The sequence below is a fragment of the Budorcas taxicolor genome, chromosome 6 (assembly GCF_023091745.1).
Source record: "Budorcas taxicolor isolate Tak-1 chromosome 6, Takin1.1, whole genome shotgun sequence".
Taxonomy (NCBI): domain Eukaryota; kingdom Metazoa; phylum Chordata; class Mammalia; order Artiodactyla; family Bovidae; genus Budorcas; species Budorcas taxicolor.
The window spans coordinates 103,447,635-103,469,489 of NC_068915.1; the positions used below are offsets into that span (position 1 = coordinate 103,447,635).

At 47.8% G+C, this 21,855-nt stretch overlaps 1 protein-coding gene across 2 annotated transcripts in view; it reads left to right on the top strand.

Annotated features, from left to right (window-relative positions):
• The window catches only part of EVC2 (EvC ciliary complex subunit 2), a 151,429-nt gene that overhangs the window by 10,253 nt on the left and 119,321 nt on the right, over positions 1-21,855 (top strand). For both annotated transcript variants that reach the window (XM_052641711.1, XM_052641712.1), the window contains exons 3-7: positions 2,715-2,881; positions 6,977-7,045; positions 8,862-9,048; positions 11,638-11,747; positions 17,520-17,573. In XM_052641711.1, the coding sequence (XP_052497671.1) occupies positions 2,715-2,881; positions 6,977-7,045; positions 8,862-9,048; positions 11,638-11,747; positions 17,520-17,573 (587 nt within the window). The remainder of the gene's footprint in view (positions 1-2,714; positions 2,882-6,976; positions 7,046-8,861; positions 9,049-11,637; positions 11,748-17,519; positions 17,574-21,855) is intronic.

The window sequence follows — 21,855 nt, forward strand, 5'->3', positions numbered from 1 at the left end:
AGCTAGCAATGTTATGCTCAAAATCCTTCAAGCTAGGCTTCAGCAGTACATGAACTGAGAATTTCCAGATGTACAAGCTGGGTTTTGAAGAGGGAGAGGAACCAGAGATCAAATTGCCAACTTTTACTGGATCATGAAGAAAGCAAGAGAGTTACAGAAAATCATCTACTTCTGCTTCATTGACTACAATAAAGCCTATAACTGTGTGCATCACAACAAACTTGTGGAAAATTCTTAAAGAGATGGGAATACCGGACCACATTACTGGTCTCCTGAGAAACCTTATGCAGGTAAAAAAGCAACAGTTAGAACCAGTCATGAAACAACGGACTAGTTCAAAATTGGGAAAAGAGTACAACAAGGCTGTATATTGTCACCTTGTTTAATTAACTTATCTGCAGAGTACATCATGTGACAAGTTGGGCTGGATGAAGCACAAGCTGGAATCAAGATAGACGGGAGAAATATCAATAGCCTCAGATATGCAGATGACACTACCCTTATGGCAGAAAATGAAGAGGAACTAAAGAGCCTTCTTGATGAAAGTGAAAGAGGAGAGTGAGAAAGCTGGCTTAAGACCCAACATGAAAAAAACTAAGATCAGGGCACCCAGTTCCATCATGTCACGGCCAATAGAGGGGGAAAAAGTTGAAGAAGTGACAGATTTTATTTTCTTGGGCTCCAGAGTCACTGTGGATGGTGATTGCAGCCACGAAGTTAAAGCTTGCTCCTTGGAAGTAAATCTATGACAAACATAGACAGTGTATTAAAAAGGAAAGGCGTCACTTTGCCAACAAAGGTCCGTATAGTCAAAGCTATGGTTTTTCCAGTAGTCATGTTTGGGTGTGAGAGTTGACCATAAAGAAAGCTGAATGCTCAAGAATTGATGCTTTCAAAGCGTGTTGCTGGAGAAGACTCTTAAGAGTCCCTTGGGCTGCAAGGAGATCAAACCAATCAATCCTAAAGGAAATCAGTCCTGAATATTCATTGGAAGGACTGATCTGAACCTGAAGCTCCAATACTTTGGCCACCTGATATGAAGAGCTGACTCATTAGAAAAGACCCTGAGGCTGGGAAGGATTGAAGGCAGAAGGAGAAGGGGATGACAGAGGATGAGATGATTATATAGCATTACTGACTCAATGGACATGAGTTTGAGCAAATCTCAAGAGATAGTGGAGGACAGAGGAGCCTGGCATGCTGCAATCCCCAGGGTTGCCAAGAGTCAGATACGATCTAGCAACTGAAGAACAACAAGCAGTCTTTGCAAAAGACTTTACAAAAGTTTACAAAATCCAGTGTTTTCATTTGAGTAAAATAAGTTGAGGTGATATTACCATAGTCACGGAAAACTTTTAGTTATTAATTAAGCAGACATTTTGGGTAAGGGAGTGAGTGTACTTAGGATTGTGGTTGTAGTGAGAGCAGAGGGTAGAGGAAGGAGGTCACTGGGAAGGCTTCAGGGAAGGCTTCCTGGAGGAGGTGTTGAGTCTCAGGTGAGTCCTGAGAAGTAGTAATTAGCAGGAGAAGGAAGCAGAGGGAGAGGCTTCCAGGCATGTGGGAGCCCAGAGGTGAGGGAGAGAGGGTGCATTCAAACAGCTGCAGAGTCATAACCGATAACCCACGTGACAGCACATTAGTGGGGAGACCGCTGGGTAGTGACGTAGTGGGAGGTGATGGTCAGGTCAGAGCTTGACTTCCTTCTGTACTGTCTGTGGACAGTAGCGGTGTCTGTTCTCATTCAGGTCTCCATCAGAGCCCACAGCTGGGCCTTCTGAGCACCTGGAGGAGCAGGGGCTTAGACACCCCCACCAGAGACAAAGCCCGGAGTGGCCTTAAGATTTGAGACCAGTGAGTCTTTGTCCCTTAGCCCAAAGGACTGGACTGGGGTCTGGAGGTGGGTGTTCTGTGCCACTTCTGTGATTGCCTCGAACAGTCCAACTGAGCAGCCAGCCTGGGAAAGCACCTACCGGTTTCCATGGGGAGGGCTCTCAATTCCCAGATGCTCACCTTTGTCCCCATTCCAACATCATGAACTGAACCACAGATAGTATTCTGGGAAAAAAGATACTGATTTTATCCAGGATCCAGTTTCACATTATTTTTTTTTTAATTTAAATTTTTCCTACTTTTATTTAGAAATTCTATAAAAGGGGTTCCAAAGCAGTTCTAAAGACCTTGCTATCAATACTCTGTGTAAGGAAGGGTGAAAAACAGGATTCATTCTCAGCCCATATACAGTTTGTACTTGGATAGAAGATAAATGTTGAAAAGGCACGGCTCCACAATTCTGGTCACTTCAAAATAGAAATTTACAGAGTGATTAGACGTTTTCCCAAGGGCACAGCTGGCGAGTGACAGAGCCAGGATTGGAACCCAGGGCCCTCTGATGCTAAGTGTATGAATCACCCATGCCTCCTCCCTTGCCTAGTGTTTCTGATTCAGCCAGTCTACAGGAGGGCCAGGCGTGTACATTTCAGCCTACAGATCAGGTAAGACGCACACACTTCAAGAAACTCTTCTTAAGCTCTATGGCTCCCAATGAGAACTTCTCACTTTCTTGGCAAAGAATTAAGTCATTCATTCATTCACACTCTTGTTCACTTACTCAGCAAAGATTTTCTAAATGCCTGCCATGTATCATGTGGTTTGCTTCCAGAGTTTAACCACTGCCTTTTTGTATTATGTAATGCATGCACGTTACTGTTTTGCAGAGGAGGCGCCATTCAGAATGAAATTCAGTAAGGAAATTGAAGTCTTTAACCCACCCCTGGCTTCTGCAGCCTCTAGTGAGCCATGGGTTCATTCCGTCTTTGCTTTTACACACTCATGGCCTAGGAAGACCTTGTTTAAAAGAGATTCTGCTGTAACACACCGCCTGGTAAGTAACATGTTCAGTTCTTTTAAAGACATATCAGAAGTTGTAAAGAAACCAGTTTTGGATCACTTGTGTAGAAAATGTCACAGGCTTTTGTTCCTCCTCCAAAAAACACCTATTCTTTCTCTTTCACTAAATGTAGTTGTCATTAGGGAGCAAATCCATTTTTCTTTACAGAGAGCTGCTGCTTCTATACAATATACAGTATTTAGATGAATAGGATGTGTGAATCTGAGCATTAGGCAGCCTTATCTGCTGGTTCTAAAGCAGTGCCTGGGGTTTTACTTTAACTGGATCGATTCACTTGCACCTGTTATGAAAACGATGCTACCGATAATAGTGCCAAATGTTTAAAAAGTATTTTCCACTTGCCAGGCATGTTGTTGTTCAGTTTCTCAGTCATGTCCAACTCTTTGCGACCCCATGGACTGCAGCATGCCAGGCTTCCCTGTCCTTCACTATCTCCTTGAGTTTGCTCAAACTCACGTGCATCAAGTCAGTGATGCCATCCAACCATCTCATCCTCTGTCGTTCCCTTCTCCTCCTGCCCTCAATCTTTCCCAGCGTCAGGGTCTTTTCTAATGAGTCGGCTCTTTGCATTAGGTGGACAAAGTATTGGAGCTTCAGCTTCAGCATCAGTCCTTCCAATGAATATTCAGGACTGGTTCCTTTAGGATGGACTGGTTGGATCTCCTTGCAGTCCCAGGGACTCTCAAGAATCTTCTCCAACACCGCAGTTCAAAAGCATCAATTCCTGGGCGCTCATCCTTTTTTTATTGTCCAACTCTCACATCCATACATGACTACTGGAAAAACCATAGGCTTAGTGCTTTCTGTGCATAATCTCACTGGAGCCTCATTATGAGTTTCTTAAACAGGTACTATTTTTATTCCCTTTTTACAAATAGGAACTGAAGGTTGGAGAGATTAAGGAGTTTGTTCAGGATCCCACAGGCCGAAGCGGCAGGACTAGGATGCGGGGCCCCTGCTCTTAAGCCCCTGTCTCTGCTCCTGGTGTTCCTCATACTCTGTGTAATGTGTTGGTGCCACGTGACGCTGACTCTACCCTAAGCTGTCATGACTTATAATGGCTTGAGAACCACTGGGTTCAGCCAACAGGCTACTACGGCGACAAGCTCCTCCTTGGCCCTTGGCTACATTTTGTGTTAGTCTCCCACATTTTGTATTAGGTAGTTGTGTGACAAATTATTACCAACATGGTGGCTTAGAACAGTGAAATTTATTCTCTCTTTTTTCTAGAGGCAGGAAGGCCAAAGTCAGGGTATCAGTGGAGCTGTGCTTTTACTGGGAGCTTGTAGGGGAAAATCCATCCTTATCTCTTTCAGCTTCGGGAGCTTTCTTTGGCTTGTGGCTGTATCACTCCAATCTTCATATTGGGATTCTACAGAGAAACGAAACCGATGGGATGTGTGTATACACACACACACAGATACACACACACACATATGTGAAGGAGGGAGCGGGAGATTTATTTCAAGAAATTGCTTATGTGATTGTAGGGGCTGGCAAAGTCCATGATCTGCAAGTGTGGCCTGGAGACCCCAGAAAGAACCGATACTCAAGTTGGAAAGTCTCTGCACAGAATGCACTCTTCCTTAGGGGAAACCTTCATCATTTTTTTAAGACCTCACCTGATTGGGTGAGGCCCACCCACACTATGATGGGTCATTAGCTTCCTTCAAAGTCCACTGACCTAAATGTTAGATCTCATCTAAAAATACATTCACAGTGACATCAGGAGGCAATTGACTGAGTATCTGGGGGCCATGGCCAGCCAGTTGACACCTGTCATTTACTGTCATGCTCTGCTTTCACCTTCTTGGGTCCTTTTCTCTGTGGGTGTGTCTTCTCTTCTGTCACTAATGAGGATACCTGTCACTGGATTTAGGACCTGGCTAAAGCCAACCCACCTAAACCCACAATGATCTCAGCTTGAGAGCCTTGGCTTAATTACATCTTCAAAGACCACTTTTCCAAATAAGGTCATGTTCCCAGGTTCTGGGCTTCAGGACGAGCTGCATCCAGCCACCATGGTGGTCATCAGCTTTCCAGTCCATGCTCCATCCCCCTCCTGTGTGTCTTTGCCCAACAAACTATGTTTATCTGATTGTTCTATGCAGGATACCATGTGGGAATCTGAAGACTAGAAAGCCAGATGCCTGCCCTCAAGGACTTACTGGGGTCCTGGCACATCAAAGCATGAGGGTGGGGTCAGGGACAGAGACTCAACCAGAATCAAAGGCGTCAACAGCTCATGCTGCTGCCTGTGGTCAAAATGTTCTCAAAACATCACTTCTGCTCTCTGCGTCTCTGTTCGTTTCTATACAGTAGACAATGAGAGAGTCATGCTCTGGAGAAGGAGTGTGCCCTATGGGAGAGTCATAGCATATGGAGCTATGCCTATCCTATCTATACCTATACCTACCTATACCTATCCTATCATAGCATATGGAGCTATAACCAGCACACTGCCTGGGTAGACTCCAAGCTTCCTACCTGTGCAGCCTTGGGTAAGTGGTTAACCGCCATGAGCCTTAGTTTCCTCATCTGTGAAATGGGAGAAATAGAAATCATGTGTGTACAGTGATGGGCATACACCTGGCACTTGGGAAAGAATAATCATTGTTAGATCGGTATCACTGAGAGCTGCCTTGGTCTGTGATTCAGAGTATGGCTCCACCCACTACAGATGAAGGTGGGTGGGGCAGACAGTGGGGATGCATGGCCTGGGGTCAAGGGGCATGTCCAAGGATGAAAACGAACAGGTATCAGCTATGTTTACAAGGAGCAATGGAGCTGGCATCCAGTGGGTGAGCCCTGGCTTTCCATTGGTTTCCAGGGGAGGTGTGTGTGAGTCATTCAGTCGTGTCCAACTCTTTGCAACCCCATGGACTGTAGCCCACAAAACTCCTCTGTCCATGGATTTTCCAGGCAAGAACACTGGACTGGGTAGCCATTCCCTTCTCCAAGGGATCTTCCTGACCCAGGGATCAAACCCGGGTCTCCTGCATTGCAGGCAGATTCTTTACCACCGAGCCACCAGGGAAGCCCATCATGGGGCTGGAAGAGGCCAGTCCTGGGTGGATTGTCTACCTGCTAATGAGAGATCCAGCTCGCAAGAAGCACTTCAACACACCATGGTCCATATTCACCAGGTTCCTGCTGTGTGGCTTGTGTGCCCCACTCAGGACACGTGTGTGCTGCGCTGCTCAGTCGCTCAGCCTTGTCCGACTCTGAGATGCCATGAACTGTAACCCACCAAACTCCTCTGTCCATGGGATTCTGGAGTGGGTTGCCATTTCCTCCTCCAGAGGATCTTCCTGACCCAGGGATCGAACCTGCATCTCCTGCATTGGCAGGCAAATTCTTTACTACTACAGACCCTGTTGTTGGGAAAGATGGAAGGCAAAAGGAGAAGGAGGTGGCAGAGGATGAGATGGTTAGATAGCATCACTGACTCGATCGACATGAATTTGAGCAAACTCAAGAAGACTGTGAAGGACAGGGAAGCCTGGCATGCTGCAATCCATGGGATGGCACAGAATTGGACACGACTTAGCAACTGAACAACGACAAGGCCTAGGAAACCAGGTCATGTGAGCAATCCCCAAAGGATTTTTCCATAGCTCTGCTCACATTCCTCCTGCTAAAGTGTCAGCCCTGATTCGCTGAGTCCCTGTGACAATGATGTCATTGACACACAGCTCAGAACAGGACATAGCGCCATGTCATCACATGTCCACATTTTTCTTTATTCATAGGTTTTAAGTTCCAGTTCTGTAAGACTTAAAAAAAAAATCTTCAGGGTCAAAATGCATGACTGCAAAAGTAGCCCTTCTACCCTGCCTTTTACTTGTTTATTTTTTGGCCACACCCCACAGCATGTGGGATCTTAGTTCCCGGATCAGGCACCTAGTCTGCACCCCCTACATTGGAAGCATGGAGTCTCAACCATTGGGCCACCAGGGAAGTTCCTCTACCCTCCCCCCACTTTTAAAAGTTCATCTTGTACTTTTATTTAACATGTGTAGCATGAAATGTTTTTCATTTTCTAATAAGTTCTATATTTTATTGTAGTATGGAGACATTTCAAGAGACGTTCAAGGGACTTCTGAAAATGGAGTAATTTTTCAGAAATGTGCAGTGGTGAGTATTCATCGGTGGTTTATACTTAAGGAGAAAGTAAGTGAATTTGCCGAAAATGTATATTAGGAGAGTTATGTATTTAAAGAACTGGCAAGTCACATGGCCATCTACCCATATCTGGACATGGGTGATGAAGTGACTCACAGGGATCTCATGTTTTATATGGAAGCACCAAGATTGTTTTGGTAACAACAAAATCATTACTGAAAATCCTCTGTGATTATTTAAGATGGGAAAGAAAGCATGTATTTTCTCCCAGATTTTAACATTGGTATGATGCCAACAGTTTATAAATTTATGTAATGTCTTTTAGGTCTTTGATTCTTACTAATCTCATGGGATGACCTTCACATGATCCTTGTGTTGAGGGTCCCCAAGACCATCGTCAGGTTCAGTGGTTCCCTAGAAGGACTCAGGGAACTCAGAAAAGCTGCTCTACTCGCAGTCACAGTTTATTACAGCAGAGCTTATAGATTATAGTCAGCAAAGCCAAGAGCTCGTAGGACAGTGTTCTGGGGAGACCAGGCCCAAGACACCTGGTCTCCCAATGGAACTGAAGGAGCAGCATTTAATTTTTCCCAGCAGTGGTGTGTGACATCACCAGGGAAGCTCACCCAAGCCGTGGAGTCCAGGATTTTTATTGAGGATCCATCATGATGGAGCACTCGTGTCACTGACCTCAGTTACTCAGGTCACCTGAACACAGCTTTGCCCAAGGCCCTCACCATGAATCACATGGTTAGCATAGACCACCTGGGGTGGCCCAAGGCCATAAGTATAGCAAGACACTCTTACCAGACAAGATATTCCACGGGCTTTAAGGGCCAGTCTCTCAGGAGCTGGTCCTCTCTTTGGGACAGGCGGGGTTTGGACAGTCCAGGCCTGCTGAGCTCACTGGGTACTGCACAGCTCTCACTGCAGCCCAGGCCCTTGGCTCTCTTGCCTCACTTCCTGGAATGCAGTTGGAGCTACCACTTTCTCATGTGTCCTCCTAGAAATGCTTCCTGCTACATGAGTGTAGCTGTGAGTATGCGTGTGTGCCCATGTACACATACATACACATACCTTCTTTCTTCCCCTTTTTACCTAGGTGACAGTACCCTATACACCAAGTTTTACAATTTGCTTTTTTCACTTATTACAATCCAGAGCTCATTCTTCTTGGGGGTGTACATGGCTTCCCTCTCTTTTCTCAGCTCCTCTGTCTCTTTCAGCAGAGCTGGGGTGAAGGAAGGGCAGGAATGGTGGGAAATAGCTTTGAGAGAGGGGGCAGGACAAGGTGTCAGAGGCCAGGTGGGGAGCCAAGCTGGAGACGGGCCACTGGCTTTGAATAACTGAGCTGTGCAAACACATGGGTGAGCAGAACCCGGAAGGCGACTGGCCAGGAGACAGGAGACCAGCTCAGGGCAAACTTGGAGATTGGATGACAGTCAGAGGCCCTGGACTGGCTGGGACTGAATCTTCAAAATAATGGATTAACAAAGTGCTGCAGTTTGTTTTTCTTGGTGACCCCAGTTTTGACAATCTCCCCTACTGTAGTCTCATGCATGGATGTTTTTTCATTTAAGTTTCTCTGTGGTTTCACTGCATTTCAGGGTCCTGGTTTCTTTGAACTGGTCTGAGCAACAACTTGTCAAGCGGGAGTCAAAATTCTCCCGGGGCCTTTGAAATCAGACGTGATGAATTCTAGAACCTTCATGAGACTGTAATCCTTTCCCTCTACCTGCAGACCTAGTGGGTTCAGGTCGAGCTGGGGCCTTGCATTGGGAAGTCGGGCTCACCAGCAAGTCTGGCCTCATTTCTCCTCCTGTCCTAGGTGTCTGTGCAGAGTGAGTGGCCATCGGCCCATGTGCGACTGTTTGTGAACAACACCAGGACACCCACAGCCGCCAATCTCTCCGACCTGCTCTTACTCGACAACATCACAGGCCTCACTGTTAGGGAGTCAGCTGGAAACCAGACCTCGAGAGGCTTCCAGGCTTTTAGGAAGAAGTTTCTGCAAGGTAATAGCCACATGTACAAAGTTAAGTGTGGGATACGATGGAGATACACACAGATGGGCACAGAGCGTGGGATGGGCAGCAGGCATCTTCTCAGACACGGGACTTGTGTTCATGCCGTTGGTCCTCATGATGAAATCTGCTGGTGGGGCATCAGAGGAGACCCCTGCTCAGCGTCTGCAACCAGGAAGCTGGTTTGTCACTTAGGTTGAGAGAGGTGGGATTTGGGGAAGGATTTTTAAAAATATGTATATTCAAACTTTATTATGAACAATTTCAAATGTACACCAAGAGGTTATAGCGAACCCCACTGTATCCATCAGCCGGAAGATCAAAATGACTGTCACTCAGTGAAATGAAGAGCTTGTTTGGGGGAGTGCTGGACAGACATGGGAGGGGTTTGGCATCAGCTCAGGAAATGTGCTCTTGACGTGTTCAGCTGTGTTCACGGGAGTGACTCTGCTGCTAATTAGCTCCCGTTCAATGCATGACACCATCACTGGTTGGCTTTCAGAGGTGTGTTTCCTGAAGTGAGCTTGTCATTGGTTAATTAAGGAGATTTAAAACCAATCCTGGGGGCTTCCCTGGTGGCTCCAAAGTAATGCAGGAGACACAGGTTCTATCCCCAATCCATGAAGATCCCAGGTGCGCAGAGCAACGAAGCTCCTGCACCACAATTCTTGAGCCTATGCTCTAGAGCCTGGGCGCCCGGCTCCTGAAATGCGTGCACCACAAGGGAAGTCACCAGAATGAAAAGCCCATGCACCACACCTAGAGAGTAGCCCCCGCTAGCCACAACTAGAGAAAAGCCTGCATGGCTATGAAGGCCCAGCACAGCCAAAAATGAACAACTAATTAAAAAACTAATAATTCTGGGATGCAGTTGTTACTCTGACTTCAGAGCTGTCAGTTTTGCTAGGAAGATGGGACTTCTTTGATCTAAGAAGGTGCTTTGTCTATAGATGAAGAAACTAAGGTGATGAGGAACTTGCCCAAGGCCAAGGGTTGGCAGTCAAGGCGGAGACAGACTCAGTCTGACTTCTCCATCCACCCCATACCCACGATGCTCTAGTGCCTCTCACAGGCCTGGGACTCTAACTGACCTGTCCACTTCCGTATACATGGCCCACATTGCTCATCAACGCCACCACTCTTTCTGAGTCTAGATGAGACTTCAGAATCCATCTTAACACCGTACTATTGACAGATGCTGTCAGTGGAGTTGGCCCGCAAGTAGTGACCTCTTTGCTGGCGCTGGTTTAAGCAATGGTATAAAAACTGTCATGGTACATCTCAGCTAAGTGATCTTCAGTGCCTTTCTTTAATGATGTAAAAATAAATCTCCCCAGTTCTTAAGCTCGTGCTTAGAGACAGGAACATAGGGCTGAGAGCAGAGCCCAGACTCGATCTTAGACAGAGCTCCCTTGACTCCTGGCCATTTCAGAGCTGTGTGGCCTCTGGAAATCACTGCATTTCTCTGAGCTGCAGACGTGGTGTATGTCCCCCAGACTCACAGAGTCACTGCAGAGTCTGAACGGGGCGACATGGCCTGGCACTCTGCCTGCCTCTCATTTTATTGCTCCAGTGGCCTTGTGTAGTCCATGCTCCTACCATCCTGAACTGGGCACTTTCCTCCGACGGCTCGGCATCAGCTCCTACTCTTGTGTCCCACTGGAGGACCTTTCTCTGCTCCCCTGCCCCTCACTCAGCTGCCACTCCTGTGCTTCACCTGCTTGGAGCCAGGACCACACCCTTCGCCCATGAACTCCCTGACTTCTGCTCTTGACACGTGCGCTCTGCACATCCCTGAATCTCAGCCCCTGCAGCTGTGAACTGTGGGTGCCGTGACACCCACTTCCGGGAGTCCTTCTAAAGAAAAGAGAGTTCCCCACCCACAACTCAAGAGCCCATTGGTTCACCCTGGGATGTGACCCCTCCCTATAGCAGAGGTGCCTTCTCCTAACAGCTGGCGTTTCAATCCTGGCTTCTTATTAAGGGGAGATTTGAGTCAGAAACCCCGTCTTCTAGGGAAGCTTCTCTGTGAATTAAGGACCAACCAGCGACCATGAGGTCAGAAGGGACCCTCCGTGAGCCCGAGTGGCCTTCTTTTCCCTCTCCCGGGTCTTCCCTGCCTCTCTGTGCCTCGTGCTGGGCTCCCAGGACCCGGCTGCCTGGAGGTGTCAAAGTGGCAGCTAGTGTCATCCGAAAGTTAGTTCTGTAAAGTTTTCCTTCATTGTGTGAATAGGATCACTGGGAATAAATAGGTTCCCCACCTGGATTCCAAACAAGACAGAAAGGTTCTGGATTTCCTAAGTGGATGAGCTAAATACATCCTGAGTTAGGAAGGCTGACCCGCCCAGCCCCAGGCATTTCTGGATGGGTTGGGGGTCCAGGTAAAGCTCCCTGCACCTGCTGACAGCCCTTCCGACTGAGAGCAGAGTGGGCCCAAGAGCACGCCTGTGTGATTTACTCTCCATACTAGAAAAGCATGTGAGCTCAAAGGGCCCTGGCTGCCGCCGCCTTTGGACCGCAGCCGTGTCTGGGGTGTGCAGGGGCCCCCCTGATGACCGCACGTGCCTTCTCTCTGAACAGTCGGAGACTCCTTCTCGGTCAGCTACACAGCCTCGCTGGAGGCCAGAGACGTCAGGAGTGGAGACATCCTGCTGCTTCCTGCCCAGCTCTCCTTCCAGAGTTCGTCGCCGGTATTGTCTGTGTTACTTGTGGTTTGTCTTGTCCTTGTTTTAGAAACCTCGAGCACAGTATCCATTGTTCATGCTCTTCTTCCTTCCATCCTCCATTCATTCAGTGATGCCGAGTTCTGGGTTAGTGAATGGGCCCTGGAATCTCACACTTTGCCGTGAACCAGGCTCCCTTTTAGCTCCTTGTAACTTCTATGGACCTGATTATCAAGATATGTCATCCATAGACGTTAGTTTCTCTTTTTTTCGCCATGGTCTCATATTTATTTATACATGTCTACATAGGTTTTTTTTTTTTCCTTTTTTAAAAATTTATTTACATAGACGTTAATTTCTCATCACCCTGTCTTGTGTGTAATAAGCACTCAACCATATACTTTCTGTTGATATTGGTTTGCTAGAGCTGCTGTGACAAGGTACTGTGGACCCGCTGGCTCACAAACAATAGAAGTGTATTTGTTCACAGCCCTGGAGGCTGGAAGTTCATTCAGGTCAGGGTGTGGGCAGGGTTGTCTTTCTGAGGCCTCTCTCCTTGGCTTGTAGACAGCTGTCTTCAACCTGTGTCTCACGTGGCCGCCCCTCTGTGTCTGTCTGTGTCATAGTCTCCTTATAAGGACACTTGTCAGGTGGGGTTAGAGGCCACCATGATGGCCTCGCTTTACCTTTATCACGTCTCTAAAGGTTCTATCTCCAAACTCAGACACATTCCGAGACACTGGGGTCAGGGCTTCAACCATGGATTTTGGGGGGACGTGATTCAACCTGTAACCCATTACCATGAGCATTTGCATTTTCCATTCACTTTTTGTCAATCCAGTGGGTGATGAATGTGGTTATGTGTGGCCCATGCTATGTGCTGTGCACCCCTGGGGCTACAGAGAGGGAGATGTGTCCTTGTCCTCACGGAGACTGTGCTCTCGGTGTGTGTGTGTGTGTGTGTGTGTGTAAGCTGCTCAGTTGTGTTCTACTCTTTGCAACCCACAGACTATAGCCTGTCAGGCTCCTCTGTCCATGGAATTCTCCAGGCAAGAATACTGGAGTGTGTAGCCATTCCCTTCTCCAGGGGGTCTTCCCAGCCCAGGGATCAAACCTGGATCTGCTGTACTGCAGTTACTCTGGTCATTTTGTTCAGACTGCAGCCCCTGGAGGAAGTACTTTTCATAACAGTTGTGGAAAACGAGGCTCCCAGTGTAACTACTCCAGGTCACATGGCGAAACCAAAATCAGACCTCACAGCTGCCAGCTCCTTCCTTCCAAGGCTGAGAGGCCTGTGTGCGGTGTTTCTGCTGCATTAAGAAAACTAATCCTGGATAAAATTAAATAAAATGAAAGATTCCATAAAGGTAAAGACCAGATATGAGAAAGCTGTATGAAACTGTCAGAAAAGACGAATGTCTCAGAAAACAATTAAGTGCAAAGTCAAGAACGAGAACAGAGAAGGATAAAAAAAGGGAAATAAAAGGCCCAGAAAAAAATACTATCTGAATTTCAAAGGACAGGAAACCAAATATGCCAAAGTCAAAATTTAAGATAAAGGCAACAGTCAGAAACCCACAGTGAGAAACTCAGAAACCCAGTGAAATAAAAAACTCCCTGTGTAGGGTCATTAAGACTTTAGACCAAGGCGGCCTCACACCTCCCTGAGGAGCCTGGAGAGGCTGGGGGCGGGCAGTGGGAGGTGTGGAGTTGGGGCTCTCTGGCCGTCACCCCCTAATGGGTCCTGTCCATCGCTTTGCTTGGTGCCTGTGTGTGTTGTATCAACCCCATCACCCTGGTAACCCTCCATCCTCCCACTAGAATGTTGCTCCTTGAGACCCCATCAGTCTTATTCCCAATCTGTGTTCTTGGTGCCAAAAATAGAGCCCTGCACACAGTAGGTGCTCGGTAATTACTTGCTGAGTGAGTACATGAATAGAACAGTGAACTAATGATTCTTGGGCAGGTGGTTTCTTTTTCTTTTTCTTTTTTAACTTCTCTGAGCCTTTGGTTTCTCACCAATAAAAAGGGAGGCTGTTCCCGGTCTCCAGTCTCTTGTGGGGATGAAAGCGATGACTTCATGTTTACACGCGGCTTTCAGCTTCCTTTCCCTTCCAAGCCTTCGGAGCTCTCTCTCTGGGCAGGTCTGTGGACAGAGCGGAGATTCTAGAGCTCTGGACTCGATGGTGTGTGTTCTAGGCTCCTCCCTGTTTGCATTAGTCTGTCAGCCTCGCCTTTCTCAGACCTGCCCTAGAAAAGGTTCCTAGAAAGCTCGGTGTTTGCTGAGCGGATAAGGGCTGGATAAGGCTCCTATGCCTCGTTCTCTAATTGAGTCACCCAGTTTGGGTGACTCCTGGGCCTTCCTCTAGGATGGAGAGAAGGTCCAGTGTATCTGGAATTGAAAATGATCCAAGTCTGAGGGAAAATCTTGTCAACTCCACATAAGAACATGGGTCTGCTTTGCTTGTCGGCTGTAAAGAGGCTCACACTACAAATAGGAGAATAAAGGAATTATTTAAAAATGCAGGTGCCCAGTGGGGTGAAATCCTTCATGTTGGCGTGGACTTGGTGTCTGGTACTTCAGAGGCTGAAATGCTGCCCTTGCTGTGTTTTTAGAACGGTTCAGTGTTTCTGAGCTTAAGTTTTCCCACTTGAGAAATGAGGGGGGGAGGTCAAAAGATTCCTTTCAAACTCATCTCTTCCAGTTCTGACATTTCAAAATGGTATGAGAGCAATAAAAATAGTTACTGCTTTCTAATCCTCACCACAGGAGGGAGGTACTGTCAGAAATGCACTGTGTTTGAGTCTGGAAACTACTTTCTCCAACTCACACACAGATATACATACATGTATACACGTGTGTACATAGGTATAGACACATGCACCTCAACTTCATACAAGGATACCTGAGACAGGACAGAGTTGCAGCGGAGGTCAAGAGGGAAGAATCTAGAACATTCATCTCCAGTTCCTTACTGTATATTGTGTAAACATCCTGCCCACCTTGTAAAACCATCACTGGATCTCACGTTGTCCTTGTTTCCCGGCTTCAGGATGTGCTCTAAAACATGTTTCTTAAGCCTTGAAGTTTATATCATGGATGTAGGCTGATGGTTTCTGTTTTGCAAAAAGATGGAGACAGATGTGTAGCACACTTTCAGCCCCTCTCTGTTTAGACCTTGGGTGTCAAGAAACAGCAAGGACAGACCCAGAGGGAGAGAAGAGAGAGAGAGGAAGCCAGCCTTCGAACCCACTAGTTCAGAAGACCCTGAAACTCACAGGGCACCACAAACACTCTGCAGCACATACAATTCAGGAACAGAAAGGGCCAAGTGATTGCTTCATAGGTGTCTCTTCTTTAAAGACATGTGTGTGTGTGTTTTAATTTCCATTGTTCTTCAGTTGCTAAGTTTGTGTCTGACTCTTTACGACCCCATGGACTGCAGCATGCCAGGCTTCCCTGTCCTTCTCTATCTTCCGGAGTTTGCTCAGATTCATGTCCATTGAGTTGGTGATGCTATCTAACCATCTCATGCCTGTTTCTCCTTTGGCCTTCAGTCCTTTCCAGCATCAGGGTCTTTTCCAATGAGTCAGCTCTTTGCATCAGATGACCCAAGTATTAGAGCTTCAGTATCAGTCCTTCCAAAAATATTCAGGGTTGATTTCCTTTAGGATTGACTGGTTTGATCTCTTTGCAGTCCAAGGGACTCTCAAGAGTCTTCTCTGGCACCACCATTTGAAGGCATCAAATCTTGGGTGCTCAGCCTTCTTTATGGTCCAACTCTCACATCCATTTCCCTCCTTAAAACATCAGCTTGTCCAGCTGGCCTGTGATGGGTTTGGGATGGCCCAGTGCTCCCAGCATAGCTGCCGTAACAACTGTAGGACATGGATCAGGGGGTTTCCTGCTTTGGGTGGACCATCGCTCAGGTTAGAGGAAAATGCCTCTAGAGTAGCTGTGATAGAATTAAACAGGGGTTGCCTAGCTCACTTGCCTAGGTCAGTTGCCTAGCTCACTCTGGCTCCAAGTCTCCAGGCAAGGTTATCTACGATGATACAGCCACCACCATCACCACCTGCTACACCCAGCAGCACTCATACTTTCATAGCACTCTTCCTTATGGGCCAGGCACTCTTCTGATTCATCCTCACAGCCAGCCTACAAGATGAATAACATTCCCACTGTACAGATGAGGAAACTGAGGCACAGAGAGGTCAGTACCTTGTCCGAAGCCAGAGTGCTGGGGAATGATGAAGCCCAGCATGAACCTGCATAATCTGCTTCCTCCCACTCCTCTGCACTGCCTTTCAGGTGCAAGATATTCTGCCTCCAACCCCAGAAAGAAGCATGTTCTCGTGTTGGGTCTCCTCAGATACCACGAGGTTGGACAGATAGCAGAGTAGATCATGAGAAATGCTGGACTGGATGAAGCACAAGCTGGAATCAAGATTGCCAGGAGAAATATCAATCACCTCAGATATGCAGATGACACCACTCTTATGGCAGAAAGTGAAGAGGAACTAAAAAGCCTCTTGATGAAAGTGAAAGTGGAGAGTGAAAAAGTTGGCTTAAAGCTCAACATTCAGAAAATGAAGATCATGGCATCCGGTCCCATCACTTCATGGGAAATAGATGGGGAAACAGTGGAAACAGTGGCTGACTTTATTTTTCTGGGCTCCAAAATCACCACGGATGGTGACTGCAGCCATGAAATTAAAAGACACTTACTCCTTGGAAGGAAAGTTATGACCAACCTAGACAGCATATTAAAAAGCAGAGACATTGCTTTGTCAACAAAGGTCCATCTAGTCAAGACTATGGTTTTTCCAGTGGTCATGTATAGATGTGAGAGTTGGACTATAAAGAAAGCTGAGTGCTGAAGAATTGATGCTTTTGAATTGTGATGTTGGAGAAGACTCTTGAGAGTCCCTTGGACTGCAAGGACATCCAACCAGTCCATCCTAAAGGAGATCAGTCCTGGGTGATCATTGGAAGGACTGATGATGAAGCTGACACTCCAATACTTTGGCCACCTCATGCAAAGAGTTGACTCATCGGAAAAGACCCTGATGCTGGAAGGGATTGGGGGCAGGAGGAAAAGGGGATGACAGAGGATGAGATGGTTGGATGGCATCACCGACTCAATGGGCATGGGTTTGGGTGGACTCTGGGAGTTGGTGATGGACAGGGAGGCCTGGCGTGCTGCAGTTCATGGGGTTGCAAAGAGTCAGACACGACTGAGCAACTGAACTGAACTGGACAGACAGCAGTCATAATGCTCACCGTTCGTTCTCTATATTTTCTAAGCAGAGGAGTATTAGAAAGTATGGGAGTGGATGTTTAGGGTGTTGGGGCTTGGGAGGTCGAGAGCACTGGAATGAGAGGGGACCTCACTCACGTCAGAGCATGCAGTTCTCTCCTCCTTCCTGCGGGGGCAGACCAGACCCTGCAGGAGGAGGTGGGTAAGTTGCTCAGGGTCATTCCTTTCCCCTGACCTCACCCACCTCCCGGGTGTTTCACCACCCGGGTATGACGCCTGTGTTTCCCTGGCTGTTAGGGGAACTGGTGTCTGGCTTTCACACACGCCTCCTGGAGAGGAGGCATCACGGTTCCACAAACCTTTTCCCCTCAAGTGACTTTAAGACCACCGCCTGCTCTGACCACTCCCCCACCTCCGACAGTCAAGAACCCACTGTAGCTCCAGGTGGGTGGGTCGGTCGGAAACAGGCCACTTGTTACCTGGTGTCTCAGAAGCCAAAACCGGTTGACTGAACTGCTTTCCCTATGCTTTTTTCTAGAACAGAACCCAGCTAAGAGCCCCCTTCACCATAACAGCAGAAGAAAAGATCACGGTAAGAGCAAGCCTCTGACCGGGACACCCACATTACCCGCCCAGTGCATCTCTTTCTGTCTCTGGTCTGTGGTCTGTTGCTGTTCTCAGAGCCCAGGGGAGGGGCTCACCGCTGGCCTCAGCTTCCTAGACCCGAGCCGAGGCTGGGGGCTCCCTGTGGTCTGGGGTTCCCCAGTGGCCTGGGGGCTGTCTGGCTGGTTTTCTGAATACCCCTTCATCTGGGCAAGATGGATTGGTCACTGCCTGGGACCTGCTTGAGGCCCCACCCACCCATCTGTACATCTGTTCAGCGGGCTGGTACTTGCCTTTCAGTGTTTGCTTGTGGCCAGTGGGTTGTCCGTGGTTTGTCTTCCCAGAGCTTCCCAGGGCCTAGAGACCTGCTTCTGCGGTCCACCACAAACACTTCTCCCTTTTTCTTCATCATTTGCTCACCCACAGCTCATGCATCCATTCATTCACGTGCTTGTCAAGTGTTTATTCATCATATAAACACAGTACACATTTCTTCAACCCTCAGTGCATGTGTACTAAGTTGCTTTGGTCCTGTCCGACTCTTTGTGACCCTATGGACCGTTAGCCCACCAGGCTCCTCTGTCCATGGGATTCTCCAGGCAATAATACTGGAGCAGTTGCTATGCCCTCCTCCAGGGGATCTTTAAGACCCAGGAATCCAACTCACGTCTCTTGTGCTTCCTGCATTGACAGGTGGATTCTTTACCACTAATGCCACCTGGGAAGCCTCCCAGTAATTATCAGGCCAAAGTGTTTACATTTGCTGAATCGTGACATCTTCACTACAATCTTGGGGGATAGATTGAACTTTTAAATTGCCTCCATTTCTTATATGGGGAAACTGTGGCATGCCCAGGTCAAGGCATTTGCCCAAGGTCACATGACCATGTGTCAGGGCTCCCAAGACCACCCCCAGGTGCAGGGTTTCCCTAGGAGGACCCAAAGCACTGCACACATTGTTGTGCTCAGGCTGATGTGTGATAGAGAAAGGTGCAGAGCAGAGTCAGCAAAGGGAAGAGACATGCGGGACGGGCTCTGAAGACACCAAGGAGAGGCTTCCCAGGTTCTCTCCCAGTGGAGACCCGCAGGGCACGCTGAATTCCTCCAGCACGGAGCTGTGACATCACATGTGAACTCCTGTCCATCAGGGAATCATTAGAGACCCAGAGTCTGGCACCTCCCAGCAGGACAGTGTGTGTTGAGTGTAAACCACACCATATGCACAGCAGTTTAGACCGTGAGCCCCACTTATCAGGGGATGGCGGGAACCCTCTGAAATCCGAGTTCCCAGACACCAGCCACGGCCCAGCACCTGGAGCAGCCCTCCCAGAGGACGGAAGCCTCAGGCCCTCTGCGTGAGCGCCTTTCTCCACAGCTGGTGTTAGAATGGGATTTGAACCCAGGCCCTTTGGTTCCAGAGCCCTGCTGTTGGGCAGTGGACCACACTGCCTCCTAGCAAGCCGAATTCCTGCAGAGAAGAGGCAGGAACAAAATCTGAGGCAGGCACACAGGTGTAGACAGTTCTCCTGGCTGGTCCATGCATCCCCCACTGTGCCCTACATTGTGGGTGGCCCTTAACAGGTAAAGATCCCTGATTGGGCTGATTGTCATCATTGCCTGTGATTGCCCCTCAGCAGAAGAGGTAGCTGATGGTTGCGTGATTGCAATAAAGGTCAGAGAACATTCATTTAATCCATATTTATGAGCCCTTCCTCCATGGCCTGATAGCTCAGTTGGTAAAGAATCTGCCTGCAATGCAGGAGATCCCAGTTCAATTCCTGGGTCAGGAAGAGCCCCTGGAGAAGGGATAGGCTACCCACTCCAGTATTCTTGGGCTTCCCTGGTGGCTCAGCTGGTAAAGAATCCACCTGCAGTGCAGGAGACCCCGGTTCGATCCCTGGGCTGGGAAGATCCTCTGGAGAAGGGAAAGGCTACCCACTGCAGTATTCTGGCCTGGAGAATTAGTCCATGGGGTCGCAAAGAGTCGGACACAACTGAACAACTTGCACTTCACCACTATGGCCCAGACCCTCTCATGAGGATGGAGGCGCACCATATCCGGGTCTTCAGGGCTGCCTCTGGCTCACGCATTGCCTTCAGGAGAAGCAGGAATAGGTGGCCCCCCAGGCTGCAGACAGCACGGGTCTGGAGCCAAAGCGCCCAGGTTCAAGTCCTGTTCTAATACCAGCTGTGCAGAAGGGCGTTCACACACAGGCCTGAGACATCTCTCCTCTGGGAGTCCTGCTCCAGATGCCTGTTCAAGATCCATGGGTGCAAGGCTAGGCGGTGGAGCAGTGGGTTGGATTTCAGCCCCACTGGTCCCTGGGCCAGGTAACCTCTGCCTGTGGATCATGTTCATAAAGGTCATTATCAAGTGGAGAGATGAGACGAGTCAGTGATGGCCCTATAGTATTGTGGGGAAAATAAGCTTTTACATCAGAAGCCTGACTCTGAATCCCTGTTCCCCCACTGATTGTATGTGACACTGGGCATGCTACTTACCTCCCTGGACTTCAGTATGCTAGTTGTAAAATGAGAATAATAACAATACCTGCTTTATAGGGTGATAACCACAGGAAATGGATTGAGGCAGGCAAAGTACTGAGCACAGTGCCTGGCATTCTCTACGTGCTCAGTAAGCCTCATCAATGTTATGAAACATGCAAACAATACTGTTGTGCAACTGTTCTGTATTAACTGTGTGTAAATGGTGTGTATCAGAGTCTCAAGCTCAACTTCCGTGAGAGTCACACCAGTGCTGCAAGTGTGTGAGTCAGGAGTATGGGAGATTCCAAGGTGCAGTGGAGTCTGCGGCAGCCTGGAGACTCAGACTACCCATCACCCACTATCCGTCCCCCCACTTTGCAACATTAAACAAGAGGAAAAAAGCCAAACGGTGTACATCAGCTGTGACTGAATTTGTGAGGTTGTCCCAAAGAAAGGCAATGCCATTAAACAAGAGGAAAAAAGCCAAACGGTGTACATCAGCTGTGACTGAATTTGTGAGGTTGTCCCAAAGAAAGGCAATGCTCAAAATACCACACAATTGCACTCATCTCACATACTAGTAAAGTAGTGCTCAAAGTTCTCCAAGCCAGGCTTCAGCAATATGTGAACCATGAACTTCCTGATGTTCAAGCTGGTTTTAGAAAAGGCAGAGGAACCAGAGATCAAATTGCCAACATCCACTGGATCATGGAAAAAGCAAGAGAATTCCAGAAAAAAACATCTATTTCTGCTTTATTGACTATGCCAAAGCCTTTGACTGCGTGGATCACAATAAACTGGAAAATTCTGAAAGAGATGGGAATACCAGACCACCTGACCTGCCTCTTGAGAAGTCTGTATGCAGGTCAGGAAGCAATAGTTAGAACTGGACATGGAACAACTGGTTCCAAATAGGAACTGGAGTACGTCAAGGCTGTATATTGTCACCCTGCTTATTTAACTTATATACAGAGTACATCATGAGAAACGCTGGACTGGAAGAAACACAAGCTGGAATCAAGATTGCTGGGAGAAATATCAATCACCTCAGATATGCAGATGACACCACCCTTATGGCAGAAAGGGAAGAGGAACTAAAAAGCCTCTTGATGAAAGTGAAAGAGGAGAGTGAAAAAGTTGGCTTAAAGTTCAACATTCAGAAAACGAAGATCATGGCATCCGGTCCCATCACTTCATGGGAAATAGATGGGGAAACAGTGGAAACAGTGTCAGACTTTATTTTGGGGGGCTCCAAAATCACTTCAGATGGTGCCTGCAGCCATGAAATTAAAAGACACTTACTCCTTGGAAGAAAAGTTATGACCAACCTAGATAGCATATTAAAAAGCAGAGACATAACTTTGCCAACTAAGGTCCATCTAGTCAAGACTATGGTTTTTCCAGTAGTCATGTATAGATGTGAGAGTTGAACTGTGAAGAAAGCTGAGTGCCAAAGAATTGATGCTTTTGAACTGTGGTGTTGGAGAAGACTCTTAAGAGTCCCTTGGACTGCAAGGAGATCCAACCAGTCCATTCTGAAGGAGATCAGCTTTGGGTGTTCTTTGGAAGGAATGATGCTAAAGCTGAAACTCCAGTACTTTGGCCACCTCATGCAAAGAGTTGACTCATTGGAAAAGACTTTGATGCTGGGAGGGATTGGGGGCAGGAGGAGAAGGGGACGACAGAGGATGAGATGGCTGGATGGCATCACTGACTCAATGGACGTGAATCTGAGTAAACTCGGAGAGTTGGTGATGGACAGGGGGGCCTGACGTGCTGCGATT